Below are 19,771 nucleotides of genomic sequence, written 5' to 3'. Positions count from 1 at the left end.
ATTTGTTCAAACAACCAGGCCGTCATGAAAGACTTGTGGTCCAATGATAGCAGGTCAAAACTATCAAGATAGACCTGCAGTACCACCAGTTCCCATGGAGACAGAACAAAACTACCTCTCAAGAGAGACCTACAGTACCATCTGTTCCCATGGAGACAGAACAAAACCACCCGTCAGGAGAGACCTACAGTACCATCAGTTCCCATGGAGACAGAACAAAACAACCTGTCAGGAGAGACCTACAGTACCATCAGTTCCCATGGAGACAGAACAAAACAACCTGTCAGGAGAGACCTACAGTACCATCAGTTTCTATGGCGATAGAACAAAACTACCGGTCAGGAGAGACCTACAGTACCACCAGTTTCTATGGAGACAGAACAAAACCACTTGTCAGGAGAGACCTACAGTACCATCAGTTCCCATGGAGACAGAACAAAACCACCCGTCAGGAGAGACCTACAGTACCATCAGTTCCCATGGAGACAGAACAAAACAACCTGTCAGGAGAGACCTACAGTACCATCAGTTCCCATGGAGACAGAACAAAACAACCTGTCAGGAGAGACCTACAGTACCATCAGTTTCTATGGTGATAGAACAAAACTACCGGTCAGGAGAGACCTACAGTACCACCAGTTCCCATGGAGACAGAACAAAACTACCCGTCAGGAGAGACCTACAGTACCATCAGTTCCCATGGAGACAGAACAAAACCACTTGTCAGGAGAGACCTACAGTACCATCAGTTTCTATGGTGATAGAACAAAACTACCGGTCAGGAGAGACCTACAGTACCACCAGTTCCCATGGAGACAGAACAAAACCACCCGTCAGGAGAGACCTACAGTACCATCAGTTCCCATGGAGACAGAACAAAACAACCTGTCAGGAGAGACCTACAGTACCATCAGTTCCCATGGAGACAGAACAAAACCACTTGTCAGGAGAGACCTACAGTACCACCTGTTCCCATGGAGACAGAACAAAACTACCTGTCAGGAGAGACCTACAGTACCATCAGTTTCTATGGCGACTGAACAAAACTACCTGTCAGGAGAGACCTACAGTACCATCTGTTCCCATGGAGACAGAACAAAACTACCTGTCAGGAGGGACTTACAGTACCACCAGTTCCCATGGAGACAGAGCAGAACTACCTGTCAAAAGAGACCTATTAGAGATATTATTTCTCAACACTAGAGTATAGATGCAATGTTTTGCCTTTGAAGAACATATTCTAACATCAATATGAATATAAAATTACCTTACCAGCTACAAACACCAGCATGCTCCTGACACCCCCTACCCCACCCCACCCCAGCCAACACAATTACCCAAAACCAAGGAAGATAACTTGTGCTTTTTCACCAACAAATCATACACATATTGTTATAAATCACAAATTCCATGCAAACCACATAACATTTACACAAACATTACCATGTACTGCACAAAGGGACATGGTCGTGACCATGAATCATAGTAATGCAAACCAAACGGCCCTGTGGCAACAGTGGCAACACAAACCGCGCAACGGCATCAACAGAACCAAGGTTCTACTTAGCACTGGAACACCACTGTACATCATGCTGTGACCGGCCGCACACTGGTTTGTATAAGGATTGGAAATATCAACCAACATGACTCGCCATTCTTTGTTGTCCCCACTCGCAGCAGAGTCACGCTTAATTACTATCTTCTTTAACTTTTCATCCTTCCTGTCCGAGCTTTCTATGCTTGACTGGCTTTCAAGCTTAGATGTTTTGTTTCTTTTCCTGGAAATAGATATCAGAGAGGATCATGTTTTGTAAACCCCTGCTACATGTGAAACAATTACTGTTCCAAATAGCTGCCTGTTGTAGACAATTAGGCATATGGGTAATTGGTTGCATCCGGTTGGTAATATTTGGAGCAGACTGGTATTCCGTCATGTCGTACCTTTGATTGTTTCAAACATTTTCATAATCCGTTAAGTTGTGGCAGGTTTTCAGCCTCAAACTGGTAATCCATATGTGTTGGTTTGCAAAATAGATCAGGTGAGGTCTTTAAGGCAGGTAGTATGTCAACCTTGCATGTTTGTCATGACCAGTCTTCCCATTGCAGGATATTGTCCAGTGTTGTAGGATATTGACCAGTGTTGTAATATAAGGTCCGGTGTTGTGGGATAATGACCAGTGTTGGATTATGAATGGTTTTGTATTGTGATAGCCACTGATGAAGGTCCATGACCAGTGTTGTAGGATACTATCCAGTGTTGTTGGATAATGATCAGTGTTGTAGGATAATGACCAGTGTTGTAGGATAATAAACAGTGTTGAACTGCAATAGCCACTGTTGAAGGTCCATGATCAATGTTGTAGGATAATGACCAGGGTTGTAGGATAATGACCAATGTTGAATTGTAACAGTCACTGTTGAAGGTCCATGACCAATGTTGTAGGATAATGACTGGTGTTCAAGTGTAATAGCCATGGCTGAAGGTCCATGACCACGATAATGTATGATAATGACCAGTGTTGTATTGTAATAGAAACTGTTGAAGGACCAAAACCATTGTAGGATAATGACCAGATCTGTAAGATAATGACTGGTGTTGTAGGATAATGAACAGTGTTGAAGTGTAACAACCACTGTTGAAGAACCATGACCAATGTTGTAGGATAAGGACCAGTGTTGTAGGATAAGGACCAGTGTTGTAGGATGATGACCAGTGTTGTAGGATGATGACCAGTGTTGTAGGATGATGACCAGTGTTGTAGGATAAGGACCAGTGTTGTAGGATAAGGACCAGTGTTGTAGGATAAGGACCAGTGTTGTAGGATGATGACCAGTGTTGTAGGATGATGTCCAGTGCTGTAGGATAGTGACCAATGGTGTAGAATAGTGGCCAATGGTGTATGATAATACATAACATTGCAGAGTAGTGACCAATGCTATAGTGACCAGTGTGGTGGCACAGTGACTAACGTTGAAGACCAGTGACCAACACTATAGGACGCAGATTAATGTACGTTGGCTGTTAATGACTAGTGACCAATGTTTTATCAGAGTCAGCACTATTGTAGGTAACAATATGAAATATCCTGCTGCAGGATAGTACCAGTGATGAGCTGCTTGAAGGTATGATCAGTAACATATCTGAGATATCCACAATGGTCACACAACCATTGTAGGAATGTATCACAATGTTGCATAACGTTACATGGATGTTAAATTAATAATTGTTGTCTGTTGAATAGCACCAAACCTAGTATTACTCAGCAGGATCAATGCAGTTTGTGAGTAATCAAGAATGGACCAAACTATCAAGTGATTGCCATCATAATGCATAGTGGTTACAATGACGTGCATCAACCAGGTCCACATAGCTCAAGACCAGATCCCCTATCTACAGATCCCCTATCGGCCCTATCTACAAGCACAGGCTGATAAAGACTAATCCTAACTAGAATTTTCACCTGGTGAAACAAAAATGGCTAATTAACTACATCCAGAAACTAAGCATATTGCTTGCATTGTTATATAATAATGTTTCTTCTCATAACAGTGATCCAGTTTAACTGGTCTGTGAGTGACTGAGTTTAGTTTTATGCCACACTCAGCAATATTCCAGCTATATGGTGGAAGTTTTATAATAATGAAAATTGGACAAGAAAATACAGTGATCAACAGCATGAGCACCAATCTACACTGCTGGGATATGATGACGTGTCAATCTAGTCTCATCACCTCTTATGACAAGCATGGGTTACTGAAAATCAATTCTAACCTGTAGATCCTAAACTGTTATTAGAAATTGCTTTCTCAAGGAGAATGGTCTTCAGAATTCATTTAAGGACAATTATAGGGTTTGATAGCAAAATATTTTTAAATAGAAACTGGGGGTGTAAGAGCTTGGTTACCCAAGTGGAAATGAGATAAAGCACATGGCAACAGAAGAATGTCAAAAGTTACTGAAACACTGCAACATGCTAGGAAATGAGGTTTAAGTAGCTGCTATTGTAAAGTGGTATGTCTTTCAGGTGGATCCTGTAAACCTGTTGCTCATAGCATGAACCACACTTAATGACACATTCACCAAGGCCACACATGAGAACCAGCAAAATTGTATGTTGTGGCTGTGGTGCTGAAGACCTGCTTAGCCCTGGACTCACATAGGTAAATAAATATGTTATACTGGGGACCTACTTTACACTGGACTCACAAAGGTAAATAAATATGTTATATTGGGGACCTGCTTTACCCTGAACTCATATAGGGAGACGAACATGTCATACTGGGACCTGCTTTACCCTGAACTCATATGGGGAGACAAACATGTTACACTTGGACCTGCTATACCCTGAACTCATATAGAGAGACGAACATGTCATACTGGGACCTGCTTTACCCTGACCTCATATAGGATGATAAACATTGTACTGGGACTTGCTTTACCCTGGACTCATATAGGGAGACAAACATGTTACACTTGGACCTGCTTTACCCTGAACTCATATAGGGAGACGAACATATCATACTGGGACTTGCTTTACCCTGGACTCATATAGGACGATAAACATTGTACTGGGACTTGCTTTACCCTGGACTCATATAGGACGATAAACATGCTTCATCTAGGTCCTGCTTTACCCTGGATTCACAAAGGAAGACAAACTTGAGGAATAACCCTGGATTCTCATAGAGTGGCAAACATGAAGTACTAACACGGATGTATTCTGAACTAAGTATGGACATCCTTGTTGGTTGCAGATCTGCGCCTACCTGGTGGCATGCTCTTTGTGCTCTACGTTCTGGTCATTTCCTTCACCAGCAAAGTCACTGAAGCAGAGACAACACACATACAAACACATGGCCATATACACAGAGGGCAGCTTACAGGGTGTGCATAGAAATAGATGAGGTCTGACAACAGCTGGTGTAAATACACTAACATAGACCCCTGGGGTTTACCCAAGGAACCTGAGAATCTCTGCCATCTCGGAGTGTTGAGATCTTGTGCAGTAACAAACACAACACATGGTAAACATATTAACACTGAAATGTCCATACAAAACATGAAATCATCAAACAGACTTATACACAGGACTAAACATACATTAAACATGACACTCCTGCCACTGTTAGTCCAGAAAGGTCTCTCTAGGGATGATTACTGTTAAAATGTACATGTATATATACAGCTGACATCACAGTCGTTTATTTGAGTAATCTTTAATATGTACGATTATTCATCACACTGTCAGGATTAACATATTACTAACTTAAAATCAAACCAGTTAAGCTTTTGAAAATATGATGTGGTTTAGAGAACACTTCTCACACACAAAACAATATGTTCAACTGTGCCAAACAAGAACTCACTATGCAACACTCACAATACAACAGTCATAAGCATATTTTCAGTTAATAAGAACAGAGTGGAAGCTTCAGTAATGCTGTTGAATGTTCTCTCATATACAGGACAAAATAAGTTGGGGATATTGGTATTTTAATGACTGATATTTCATCAGAGTGTCAATGAATAAATGCATCATTATTCAAAATTTCAAAATGTATATATATCCCTAACTATTTTTGTCCTGTATATATACTCCAAGAAACAAAATGCATAAACCACTACACAGCCAGAAAGTGAGACCTTTGTAGACATGGGTATTTACTGACGTTCACGAAGCATGTTGGTTATAATAGTAATAGTTCATGTATCGCAATAGGTCTTGCATTACATTTCAGTATCCTTTCATCTCCATATCGTTTTGGACCTGACTTCAAATAGACCCATACCACTGCCTGCTGACAATTTTGCAGTCATCCACCATTTTGTTAGATGACACAATGTCCCTAATGCATGAGTAATATATACAGACAGTGGGTCAGGAACAGTTTGGGGATCTGAAATCATTTGCTAATTTCAAATCATTTCTTTCATGTAATTTGACTGATGACATTTGTAAATCTTGTCATCAAGATGAAAATAAGAATAATTGTAAGGAAAGTAATATCCTGGTATTTGTTTAGAGTACTGTATCACACTTCAGTTGTATTTCTTTCTTATCATGGTATACCCATCAGTACTTTGTGTAAAACAACATGCAATGTTTGACTAAACCACAGGGATCAGAGGGACCATGATGTTTACTCATATAGTATATGAATCCCTATTTTCAACATTATTACTGAAAATATCACACATTCCATCAAGGTTTATTGGCAGGAAGGTATGTGAGATTCGGCGCACTCTACCACAAGAACCTAGGCAAGGGGACACAACTCTACACACATGTAGTCCCTGATAAGGATAACATCAAATAAAATCAGGAATATTTTCAGATATCTGGGTGTTTTAAAAGAAAATCTGAGATGCCAACCTGTCAGACGTATCACTCGTGACGGCTTCATCCCCTTCTTCTTCATCATGTGAGTCATCATCCCCAATACCTTGATCTTCTTCCACATCACTCTCATACCCCTCCTTCTGACGTTCCACTACCTCGATGAAGTCCAACTCAGCCAAGTACTCGTCCCCATATTGTTTACCATCCTGATCACAGAATATGTTACTCATCAGATAGCTCGGTTTTAATACATTTAGCACTATTCTAGCCATATCATGAAAGGATAACAATATATATATATATGAATCAAAACCTTTGTTTCAGTGATAAGGCATATCACCTTGTAGTCGGTGCATGGCAGACTCGTACATGTCACAAGACCTCACATAAGTGGAAGATTCACAGTACAGTGGCATCAATTCTCTGTAACACTTACAGACACACTGTAGCTGTCCTTAAACTAACATTAGCACTTTGTTTAACAGGTTTTTCTTTCATAAGTGGTAGGGGTTAGTAGAGCACCTGAAGAATCAACAAAGGTTGGTCAAGAAGAGGTTGTCCCTTATTAATGTACCATCCACAATCAGCAGCCATCCTTATGACATTTCATATTTTAACATAAACAGTGTGGTGAAACAGCTGAACAAAGTCAACTTAACAGCTATTGGGAGAGGCTGTTTTTGCCATGAGCCCTGACTGAAGCAGCATATTACCTCATTTGCACCACCTTCTGTCAACAGTTGACCAGCATAGATACAGATGAAGCCTCCCTTTGGAATGTCGTCAAGGCAACGTAGGCCCCATCCCCTGAATACAACAAACACAGCCACTGTATAATTTACAAAACATTCTTAGCTGGAAAGTGATCAGAAACACCAAATCTGTTTAGCAATACCTGGAACTACTTTTATCCATGCCATCATGACTAAAGTATCATGTGATCCAATAAATCTATTTATATTAACTCAGTACCATGGTGCCATGGGTTTATTTCAGTGTACCAGATACTAACAGTACAAGTCCCTGTCATTCCCAATACCACAATTACTCTTGGGGTTTCATCATACTGCTTCTCTTCTGTCTCACCTTTTCTCTGTCTTGAACACCTGGAGACGCAGACTAAGCCCATTCTGTGCCAGGCGATTGTGACAGCGACTGTCGCACTTACAGCGGGGATTGCACTCAAAGATACTGAAAATATTTATAGCAAATGGGGTTGCATCAATTCCTTGTAACTCTCATACACTGGCTATGACTGCAATTGAACTAACATCAGTTCATTGTTTAATGAATTTTTCTTTCTGTCATTATATGGGGCTATCGACCACCAAGAAAGGTTAATGGATTAATGCTATAGGATTGACAGGACTCTTCAACTCCTGTGATAAACAATAAATCATAGTACACATTAAAAAAGCCACACATCTTTTTCAGGACAGTTTAGGGTCCCTTGTCATGTAAGGTTCACAATGTATCTACCCCTGGTGACTCAGTTTATACATACCCTGTAAATATCGGCTCCTTCAGCCTGCGGAAGTCGTAACCGGCTGAGGGGTCTCTATAGTTGGGCCCCAGAGCCTCAGTATGCTCAATGGTGAGCTGGCAACACTGGCACTTGGACTTATCCTGGAACACAGACATGTAGGTAGACATCTGACTTAACATATGCCCTAAATAACACACACTAAACACAGCAATGTAGTATTCCAGAATTACAGCGTTCAAAGTCTTGCACCTACCCTACAGTTGTCTGTACAGTCACAACATATTAGGAAGTCCGAGTCAAGGTTGAGCTTGACCCCTTGTGCTGGGATCCTCTGGTTTGAATACTCCACATAGTCCGGGTACTGTCGATCTATTCCATTGATACATGATATCGGGACAGCTTCCTTGCCATATGACAAATCCTTGATATCACAAAATGTCTGCAAAGAAAACCATGTCTTTACTTTATGAACTGAAAACAATATATTAGAAAAGAATAATCAACAGAACAAATCTATTTTACTGTAAGGGTATATACCCGAGTGCTGTTGTACAAAGTGATCTTAGCACTAAGGTGGCCATAACTCCCATACCTTAACATAGACTTAGGGTAGTCTTAGCACTAAGGTGGCCATAACTCCCATACCTTAACATAGACTTAAGGTAGTCTTAGCACTAAGGTGGCCATAACTCCCATACCTTAACATAGACTTAGGGTAGTCTTAGCACTAAGGTAGCCATAACTCCCATACCTTAACATAGACTTAGGGTAGTCTTATCACTAAGGTAGCCATAACTCCCATACCTTAACACAGACTTAGGGTAGTCTTAGGGCTAAGGTTGTTTTGTACAAGAGCATTCAAGAGCAGCATCATGGGCTTACCATTAAGCAATACTTGGAGGTGAAATGTGGTTTCACATCATGTTCAAGATTATTGTACAGCCACTAGTATGTAGCTGCTCATAGTCTGGCCTGATGTCACAGTTTAACATATCTACCCCACTCACATCTCATCAATTCTTGTTTTGTAAATGCCAAGCATCAGGCAGGTCTACATGCCTGTACACATACCATCTTTAAACATGTTATGGTATGGCATGGTTTGGGATTTGAACCACGAATCTGCAAAGAACACTCTACCACTAAATCAAAGATGTTGCCTCAGAAAAGCATTGCACATATTTATTATCTAACAATCCTTTTGCTACATTATTGTTAACTACAATGCCTCACCTTGACAGGCACGAACTCTGTGTGCACATGTAGCACAGGATCGAAACAGAAGAGGTCGATGGTGAGGGGAGAATCGGTGACACAGAGATACAGGTCCACTTCCTCTATACAGCGAAGTCGTCTCTGGCATGGTCCCTGATACATCACCACACGACGACCACTTGGACGCTGCTTACACACATGCCTGTAACACACAGCTGACGATTAGTCCACAATGTATCACACAGATGACAATATACAAGGGTGCACTTTACATATTGTGGAATACAACCTGCAACATCTTGATTCTATGTTTAGACCACTATATATCAAATTTTAGTATTAGACACAGAAACTTGCTATCTGAGTTCCCTTCAACAAAGCTAAGATAAGTTCTTGCTATCAAAAGGACTATAGACATTTTTAATTTTCATTTGGGATTTATTACTGGCATTAACATAGGGACAATGCCCTAAAATGAGTCCAACTGACTCCCCCTGAAGTCAAAATGATCATAGTTATTTCCTCCTCTCAAGGAACAGATGTTTGGTGAGGCCTGACAACAGTATTGACACTGTAAATCAAAGCCTTCAAACTAGTTGCATATCCTGGAGACTTGGTTGACACATGTCATCGGTTCCCAATTGCGCAGATCAATGCTCATGTTGTTGATCACTGGGTTGTCTGGTCCAGACTCAATTATTTACAGAGCGCTGCCATATAGCTCGAATATTGCTGAGTGCGGCGTAAAACTAAACTCGCTCACGGTCGCTCGCATATCCTGGAACAGCCAAGGGGGGAGCGTACCCACCTTTCCCAGCCACACAGTAGAGGTTTGAGGAGCGTACTGCGGCCCTTCAATTTCTCAAGCTCCTCATCATTGTTCTTCTTGCACTGCTTTCCACAAGTGTGGGGAACTGGAACATTCAACAAGCTCACTAAAATCTACACCAGCATTTTATCAAACCATATGGCCTGTCAGTCATCAAATCAGAAATCCAGGAGGTGACATGATATATTTTTCATAGATCCAGGTCTGGTGATACACAATTAACTAAATCACACCACCTGACACTCCCAAACATAAGGTTGTTTCTTTCGCCATGCCCTAATTTCAAAGTCTGTCCCTTGCATCGAGGAAACAGTGCAGTTGATGTATAATATCACCATGGCGTCAGACCATGTACACTCACTGAATTTCTTCCTGATTTTCTCCTTTAAGTCCAGCATCGTGTCCATCCTTTCCCCTAGAGCCTCCTCATCTGGGGAGAGACAGTTTATGCATAAATAACATGAAGACATTGATGTCACTGTTATCTTTACAATCCTGTCATGGTACAATTTCAAGTGAGTTACTGTACACACAAAACACAGCCAAATACTCCCTGGGTGCTGTTGTTCAAATCGATCTTAGTGCCAAGATGACTGTCACCCCCATACCTAAACATACTTAACATACTCCCATACTTCAGGTAGTCTCAGTGCTAAGGTTGTTTTGTTTAATGGCACCCTGATCTTCTAAAACCTCAAACCTGTAGGACACCCACCATTGTTTATTTAACTAATAGGTTCTAAGACATCAATAGTGTCGGTATGGCAATGCCATGTATCCTGGAGCATTCCTAGAGAAAAAATACAGATGCCCCTCACCTATATCTGCCTCGTCTACAGTCTTGAGCCGCTCCTGCAGGACGCTGGCCATGTCCTGGGCCACTGTGTTGCTGCTGATACTGCTGGCCTGGTAGAAGGCTGGACACACAGTCAAAATGTCAGTAATAGCTTGTACAGAGCAAACACAAAACAATAGCTGTTTCAGAACAGCATCAGCTTTACAAAACCCATACCAATCTGTTTTCAATTCACTTTCGATGAAAAGAAGTATACATATCTGGAGATGATTGATTAAGGAAAATATCTGGGCATGTGACCTATAACAACTTATTAAAACTGATGAGTAAAGATGGAACCTGAAGAAGTGATATGTCAGGCAAGAATACTGGACACAGTATGAACAGAAATTACATTAGTCCCTATTTCAGCCTTTTTTGCATTTGATGATTGACTCTAAATGATGTAAAACTGTAGCAAGGCATTTGAAATTATTATACGGTCAAAATAAACACAAGGAACTACATAACAAACATGTTCAATTCCTAATCCTCACCTTTACGCATTTCATTATCAGCAGCTGACACCTGTGGCATGGTTGTCTTGGTGACGGTGGCCGAACTGACAGTAGTATTTGTTCCACCTCGTTTTGGCAGCTTCAGCCAAGGAGCTTCCCATGCAGAGGTTGTCACAGGTGGAGTAACTGGGAGGGGGCGGCTGCCGGTGCTCTTCTTCGCAACAGGACGTTTTTTGTGTTCTCCCCCCATGGTAGGAATGGTTGTAGCCAGTTGGGCCCGCTGGGTACCAGCTTCTCGAGCCTGGAGGTATGCTTGGACCGCAGGGTGATTCTGGTTGTACCCTGGGCCCAGAGCCTGAGGTGGGGGAGGGGTAGGTGCTATAGATGTTGGGGTAGAGGCAGCAGGTGGGGTCGCTGGCTTGTTCACAGATTTATTTGAGTGTTCTTCCGACACTCCCCGAGTATACTCAACAAGGGGCTTCCTGTTGGCCTTAGGATCCAGATTGTGGCGCCTAGCCTTGCTACTTCCTGCTGCCTTGATAGCCTCTGCATTGGCCTACACACCAAAACACCCACATTACTGAAGTGACGAGTACCTTATGTAGTGTTTGATGTAAGTGGTACTTATGTCATAAAGAAAATTTTTAACAAAGAAGGGGAACCTTTTTTCAAGCTACAGTGGAGTGAGTGAGGTAACAAACCTGGTTTTACCTCCAGTGCTCCAATACAGAGTATGTTTGTTATACTCAATGTGAATCAGTCAAAAGGCTGTTGTAACTATTTCTGGCTGTGATGATAAGAAGGACCATCTGTCCAAGAAGATGTGTACCCACCAGTGCCTTAAACAAAGGTTCCAGTCTGGTAGACCCTCTGTATATCGACTCAGTTCGCTTGTCAGCCTGGAAGAACATCTTCACCAGGCTAGCATCCACTTCCATCACCTTAGCTGTCCACCTAAAACATCGAACCACATGGCATGAGCATGACAACACTGTCTACATGCAATCCCCATTCACAACAATCACCGCTCAACATGGCACCAACATGGGACCACAGTCAATATGGCACCAGCATGGGACCACAGTCAACATGACACCAACATGGGACCCAGGTCAACATGACATCAACATGGGACCACTGTCAACATGGCACCAACATGGGACCACAGTCAACATGGCACCAACCTGAGACCACAGTCACACCAACATGGGACTCAGGTCAACATGACACCAACATGGGACTCAGGTCAACATGGCACCAACATGGGACCACAGTCATACCAACATGGGACTCGGGTCAAGATGACACCAACATGGGACCCAGGTGAACATGACATCAACATGGGACCACAGTCAACATGGCACCAACATGGGACCACAGTCACACCAACATGGAACTCAGGTCAACATGGCACCAACATGGGACCACAGTCACACCAACATGGGACCCAGGTCAACATGGCACCAACATGGGACCACAGTCAACATGGCACCAACCTGAGACCAGAGTCAATATGGCACCAACTTGGGGCAATGGTCAAAAGTACCAGTTTGGGACCACAGTCAACATGACACCAACATGGGACCACAGTCAACATAGTACCATTATAGAATCACACTCAACATGTAACTAACATGGTACCAATCAAATAATACACACACTTCTGCTTTAAATTAAGTTCCAGTAATCGTAACTGTCATCATAGATGCCCACACAGATATCACTAGAGACTAACAGCATCTTATAGATTCATAACAGATGAGAATGCAACTACACATAAACTACTAAACAGGTGAACAACAATCTTTTCCCTGTTCATCAGTAGGGCAATCACACATACCACTTCCCATTCCACTCGGTCCTGACCACCTGACCCTTCAACAGACGCACCATCGGCCTCTGAAACATTCCCATGGAAACATATTCATTGTCATGTAAATATAGAAATAACAGCAACAATAGTACTCTTAACACAGGGAATCACACATTGAAAATTATAATATAAACTGTATAGTTATATACTTATCCCATCTCACGGTATGTACTTCTATCTCTTGATGCGTCACTGATTGGAAAAATATAAACTTTTTCTCACTAAGCCTCTCTTGTCCACTTGCCCAAGCACTCCATGCTAACCTCATTATTAGACAGTATCCCAACTTTCATGCTACCCACATGACAATCTCTGAATCATCATTCTCTTTCTTGAAGCCACTGAGAATATCCATCTTGGAGATCTGCATAGCAGGGAGGAAGGGCATGAGTCCATCACGCGACATAGCATAAGTATATAAATATACAATTTATATTAAATTTTTTGAAACTTAACCTATCTCACGGTATGCACTTAACCCATGGCTGGACAGCGGGAACACGTACCCTGTGTCTTGATAGTACACACAGTAGAACTATGTACACTGGAAACAACCGTAGATAGTGATGTAAAAGGAAGGCCTGTAACACATGCATGCAACTCCTGTGCTTGTAACGAGTTCTCCAGAACTCCTTGACTTACTAAGGACAACGACTCCCAGCTCCAGAGCAGTATGGTGTTCGGCCGCAACCTCCGAAGAGGGACGTAGCTCCACAAGAAGGATGCCACTTCCCCACAATTTTCAATGTACCCTCATAAATTAAAGTTATTGACAATAATCAGGCCAGGCCCTGCTTCAAGAAGACCTTTACAGACACCGACACGAAGTGGGTGAAAGAAAAGTACAACTCAGAAAACACATTTTAATGCTCCACTCCTGAACAACATCAAATTGACCCTCACTCCTTTGCATAAGCTTGATCAAAGGATATGCCCAGCAACTTTGGAGTCAGAACACAACAAAATCCATTGGAATTCGGGAATGACACACTTCACTAACGTAATTGCTTAGAAAAGTAGAGGTCAGGAAATGTGAATTGTCGAACCCTTCCACATCATGATACAGAATTGTGTTCCAGCTTCATCCAGCCACCAAAGTAGTAGTATCTCCATGTCATAGTGTCAAACTTATTGAAGCAATTCTAACCCATGAACAAAGAAGAGTATAAGGCAAACAGTTTAGACTTATACTCCAGAAATTACATGGAGACAAAAAACATGAGGAACCGTCTCCTATCTGCGTTGTTGAGTAGGTAGCTGGAAGAGGTTCGAGAGGAACAAACTGTTGCAGACCTTGAACATCCTTGACCATGAGGCCACGCAGGTAGTGGGATGAGAAGACCGTCTCTGATTGCCAGAAGCATCCCTCCATAATGGAATGAAGGGTACAGTTGCTGTGAAGAGCTGAGTCTCGTGAGAATTGGAAGCTGATGGAGGTGGCAAGCCAGCACCAGCAAAGGTATAAGCCCATAGGATGGTGGCTCTCATCCAAAACATAATGTTTTCCCCAGTAGGATGTCTAGTGGATGGTGCACTCCCTGGCGAAGTCAGACGGTCATTGATTCCAAACAGTCATAATAGCAGACAACATCGCAGTCAGATGAGGGGGAGTAGAGTCCTGCACAGCAGTTCACGAGTCTGGAATAATCCGCTTAGAAGTCGTAGAATCCTGAGCTCTATAATCAGAATTTTGTTGGTCAGATCTTCTATTAGTAGAACGATGTCTGGATAGGGATGAACTGGAAGACATACCTAAGGAGACCCGCTGTGAAGGAGAAGTATCGACCCATGAATGATGCTGCCTCGATCTACATCAATCAGCAGCCGAGAGTCTAGGGCGACAGGTTGAGTGAGTAGACGAAGATGTCCCATGCTGACGTGAAGACGCAGTAAGAATAGGGGACCGCAAAAAAACAACTGATCCGGATGAAGAAACATGCTTCATAGAACATGAATAAGTCAGTGACTGGTATCTCAGTGGTGAAGCAGATCTAACAGATCTACCTGGTGAGCAAATCCACAAGATAATCCACGGCTGCTCCACACAACGCGGAACAGATCATGTCAGTACTGAGGAAATATGACTGTAAGATCCAACAGAACTTGGGGAAGAACCAGGAGAAAAATATTCCATGGAATGTTGCTTGGTAGAAACCCATTTCAGAGAAAGGTGGTTCAATCCCTGCCACTTCAACAAATGGTGAAGTTTCAGCAAATGATGTCGTTTTGGCAAAAAGTTTTGATTCGACGAAAGGTTCCGGTTCCAAGAAGACCTCAGGTTTGGCGAATGGTGCCGTTTCAGCAAATGGATCCGGTTAAGCGAATGGTCTCCGTTCAGTGAAAGGTGTTGGATATCCTGAGGTAATGGAGGATTTGAAATCACCACTACCCTGGAAGTAGTTGAAGACAGACTCGGCAAAAGAGGTCAGATTGACGAAAGGGGTCAGATTGATGAAAGGGGTCTGATCGACAAATGGTGTCTGTTCGGTATCTCAAGATGTAGAGAGGTATGGACAGCAAACTGTCAGCAGAGTAGCAGTTAAACAGCATTGAGACGGGGGATATAGATTCCTGTTTCAGTTGACTGAATGATAAGAACTAAAGCGACTGCAGCGCATGCACTCTGAGTCGTCCTCCATTAAGTTTGTGGAATGAGAAACTATGAGCGAAGAACAAAGATCTTGTTGAACAGAAATATCCTAAAGCACTGGAGGATTTGAAATCACCGCTACCTGGGAAATATTTGAAAATAGACACGAACTGTTAGCTTGATGAGAGCCCAGTAAATTCCACAGATCTTCTGCAAGATAGGAATCGAATGATGCCCGCATAAATTCTTCCGCAATAGTGTGTGACAAGAAATAGAATGATGATTCAGCGATAGTCACGTGGACAGTTGGTAACGCGTGCTGCATGCTTAGCATGAAAGCTGTGTTATAATGAGGGTAGCATGAAGTGCTTGGGCAGATGGACATGAGAGGCCTAGAGAGAAAAATTTTACATCTTTCCATTCAGTGTCACTTCTATTAAGAGACAGAAGTGCATACTGCAAGATAAGATAAGTTATAAAACTTTATTTGTAATTTTTACACCCCAAAATAGTCGACAATCTGAAGTAAATCAATAAAAAACATAGTTTAAAATAGTGTTTCTTAATGTTTAATCTTCCAACAGCATAAGTGAAGGTCTTTTCTGCACCTGCTCACACATCTGACATCTTGATAATCAAAATCTGTATGTTCAGTGAGTGTGGTTTAGTTCTACACCATACTCAATTACCCAGCTATACAGAAGCAGTCGGTAAATAATCAAGTCTTGATCAGACAATCCAGTGATCAACATCATCAGCATCGATCAATTCTAACGCGGATCTTCACTGATGCCACACAATGTTCAGACAAGATTCAGCAAATACATTGTGATGTTATACTTCAAATAATAGAAGACACTTTATGAGTAACATTCTTTGCCAGTGATTACCTCTGGGTACTGTTTGAGGTATTCTTTGATAAATTCCTGAGAATCTGGGTGAATATCTTCCCATACATTGTCACCTGTAAGAACAATATAACCAAAGGTATAGTACACTGAGTAAGAGACAACTTCATATGCATTTTACATATACTGTCATATTGACAGTTCCCATGATATGATTGAGGGAACTGCTTAATGTGTTGCCTTTACAAACCACAATCAGGAATGGAAAACTTTCAGTCATGTATTTTCAGGCCTCTTCAAGCCACTTTTAAGATGCTAACTACAGGGTTCAGGCAACTCACTATAATTCCTCACATACACACACTAGCCACAACGTCATACCCCTGTAAGCTGGCATTACAGATTTTGTCCGTAATAAGGCAAGGGGGTGGGCTTGCACTCCGATGTTGACAACACTAATACAAAGTTGCTGAGATACTGTTCTACATTATGAAAACATGCAATAGTGACAGAGTACTGGGTATATTTCAAACTAAGACCTTTGTCAAATTACAGATCCTCTTATGAACTGTACCTGATTCCTTCCTAAGGTAAATAAGCCTTTTCTAGTCTACTGTTAGTAGACTGTGGTATTGGTTAATGTGTAAACTATTTGTCCATTTAACCATCAAGACAAAGTAAGTATTGTTGGGAGATCCGCGTGAAACAGACTCACTTTGATGGCAGACTTTGTGAATTTCCTTGGGATAACAGTACTGTGCATATCCATCATCAAAGAATATCAGATATCTGAAACAAAACAAAGATGATGAGTCAGTGTTTGGTGCTGGTCACTAACATACAAGGTCTGAAACAAAACAAAGATGATGAGTCAGTGTTTGGTGCTGGTCACTAACATACAAGGTCTGAAACAAAACAAAGATGATGAGTCAGTGTTTGGTGCTGGTCACTAACATACAAGGTCTATATTACCCATACAGGCGTTATACTTACAGCATCTGTAGATGATTTCATTGTCAAGTGTGAAGTCATAAAGAGTAATGAAGGATAGTCTTGTGAATTAATTCAGAACTGAGTGAGTTCAGTTTTATGCCGCACTCAGCAATATTCCAGTTATATAGAAGCAGTCTGTAAATAATTGAATGTGGATTAGAAATCCAGTGATCAACAATATCAGCATCGATCAACACAATTGGGATATGATGACCTGTGTCAACCGAGTCAGCAAACCCAACCACCAGATCCCGTTAGTCACCTCTTATGACAAGCATGATCAATTCCAACCTGGATCTTCACAATTCAGTAACATACAATATACTGACACAAGATTAAAACAATATTGTTTTATTCATTGTTGGTCACTGTAATTCTCTCACATCATAGTATTTTATATGAACGATGATTCTTAATGACAGCTTCTACCGTTTTTGGTTCTTGACACTTGGCGCCTCAGCAACAATCCCAGCATAGAAGGAATTGGGACCATTAGCTTCATCATCCCGATACAGTGCTGAAACATACAGACAGAAGATGGCTACCACACAGAAGAAAACATGGAACAGGCTGATACGCCAGGAAAATATGGGACTGGCAACAAAGTTGTAATTCAGATCTAAGCTGGTGACCTGGGATTTGCAACACTCTTAGTAATATTCCAGCAATATCATGGTGAAAGAAACCACTTCATACAATCAAGTCATGTGGGGAATGGAGCCCTGGGCCCTTATTCTCACATGTTCATAGCCCCAAAGAGTCTTTACTTTGATTGTCGCCAATGAGTTAAGAATTGGCTATATAAGCTTGTAGGGCAACGAAGGTTTCGAGCATAAGGGCCCAGGACTAGAGACTATTCTGACCTGGAATCCCCATGAGACAAATATCGGCAGTTATCATCTATTTCTGACCTGGAATCCCCATCGGGAGACAAACATTGGCAGTTATCATCTATTTCTGACCTGGAATCCCCATCAGGAAACAAACATTGGCAGTTATCACCTATTTCTGACCTGGAATCCCCATCAGGAGACAAACATTGGCAGTTATCATCTATTTCTGACCTGGAATCCCCATCAAGAGACATATATAGGTAGTTATCGTCTATTTCTGACCTGGAATCCCCATGATCAGACAAACAGATAGTTATTGTCTATTTCTGACCTGGAATCCCCATCAGGAGACAAATATAGGTACTTATCCTCTACTTCTGACCTGGAATTCCCATCAGGAGACAAATATAGGTACTTATCCTCTACTTCTGACCTGGAATTCCCATCAGGAGACAAATATAGGTACTTATCATCTACTTCTGACCTGGAATCCCCATCAGGAGACAAACAGATAGTTACTGTCTATTTCTGACCTGGAATCCCCATGAGGAGACAAATATAGGTACTTATCATCTACTTCTGACCTGGAATCCCCATCAGGAGACAAACAGATAGTTACTGTCTATTTCTGACCTGGAATCCCCATGAGGAGACAAATATAGGTACTTATCGTCTATTTCTGACCTGGAATCCCCATCAGGAGACAAACAGATAGTTACTGTCTATTTCTGACCTGGAATCCCCATCAGGAGACAAATATAGGTACTTATCGTCTATTTCTGACCTGGAATCCCTATCAGGAGACAAATATAGGTAGTTATCATCTACTTCTGACCTGGAATCCCCATCAGGAGACAAATATAGGTAGTTATTGTCTATTTCTGACCAGGAATCCCCATCAGGAGACAAATATAGGTAGTTATCATCGATTTCTGACCAGAATCCCCATCAGGAGACAAATATACATAGTTATCATCTATTTCTGACCTGAAATCCCTACAGAAGCCTTTCTTGTTAATACATGACTCTTAAATTGGGTGCTGTAGACAGACTGACCCAAATCAGTTTCACATATATGAATGACTCCTATTTCAGTTCCATCTAGATTTGACAACTTAGTGATCTGGTGTGCATTGAGCATGTACTAGGTTACGACTGACAGAGATATTAAACCATATTTTACCTCAGCTCACTTTCTACCAGTTGCGATTATCTAAAGGTAGAGAACTTACCAACACATCTGGATCCAACCTTTAGCACTACATGTATTGGGTCCCTGTATGCAATGTGCTTCCCAGAGAGAATCTTCATACCCTTGCCGTCAAACTTCACCTTATATTTTCTCTGACAACACAAATATCATCAGATTCAGTCTCAATAATATTTCAGAGGACTACCTTGTTTAGAGTACAAAGTATATTTTTTTTATTACTTTACAAAACATAAGTCACAGTGTTCTGTTATTTTCCT

General features: G+C 41.6%; 1 protein-coding gene across 2 annotated transcripts in view; it reads right to left on the bottom strand.

Moving 5' to 3' along the window:
- The window catches only part of LOC137261393 (histone-lysine N-methyltransferase SETDB1-B-like), a 56,801-nt gene that overhangs the window by 23,250 nt on the left and 13,780 nt on the right, over window positions 1-19,771 (bottom strand). For both annotated transcript variants that reach the window (XM_067799138.1, XM_067799139.1), the window contains exons 8-24: window positions 19,534-19,645; window positions 17,898-17,985; window positions 17,191-17,264; window positions 16,518-16,591; window positions 13,005-13,063; window positions 11,998-12,118; window positions 11,204-11,720; window positions 10,690-10,788; window positions 10,233-10,301; window positions 9,851-9,956; window positions 9,061-9,244; window positions 8,081-8,266; window positions 7,846-7,967; window positions 7,428-7,532; window positions 7,055-7,148; window positions 6,375-6,547; window positions 4,768-4,824 (exon numbers count right to left, since the gene is read on the bottom strand). In XM_067799138.1, the coding sequence (XP_067655239.1) occupies window positions 4,768-4,824; window positions 6,375-6,547; window positions 7,055-7,148; window positions 7,428-7,532; window positions 7,846-7,967; window positions 8,081-8,266; window positions 9,061-9,244; window positions 9,851-9,956; window positions 10,233-10,301; window positions 10,690-10,788; window positions 11,204-11,720; window positions 11,998-12,118; window positions 13,005-13,063; window positions 16,518-16,591; window positions 17,191-17,264; window positions 17,898-17,985; window positions 19,534-19,645 (2,240 nt within the window). The remainder of the gene's footprint in view (window positions 1-4,767; window positions 4,825-6,374; window positions 6,548-7,054; window positions 7,149-7,427; window positions 7,533-7,845; window positions 7,968-8,080; window positions 8,267-9,060; window positions 9,245-9,850; window positions 9,957-10,232; window positions 10,302-10,689; window positions 10,789-11,203; window positions 11,721-11,997; window positions 12,119-13,004; window positions 13,064-16,517; window positions 16,592-17,190; window positions 17,265-17,897; window positions 17,986-19,533; window positions 19,646-19,771) is intronic.

The sequence above is a fragment of the Haliotis asinina genome, chromosome 14 (assembly GCF_037392515.1).
Source record: "Haliotis asinina isolate JCU_RB_2024 chromosome 14, JCU_Hal_asi_v2, whole genome shotgun sequence".
NCBI lineage: Eukaryota > Metazoa > Mollusca > Gastropoda > Lepetellida > Haliotidae > Haliotis > Haliotis asinina.
The sequence above is the reverse complement of the archived record's forward strand: the minus strand, read 5'-3'. Positions and strand labels throughout refer to the sequence as shown.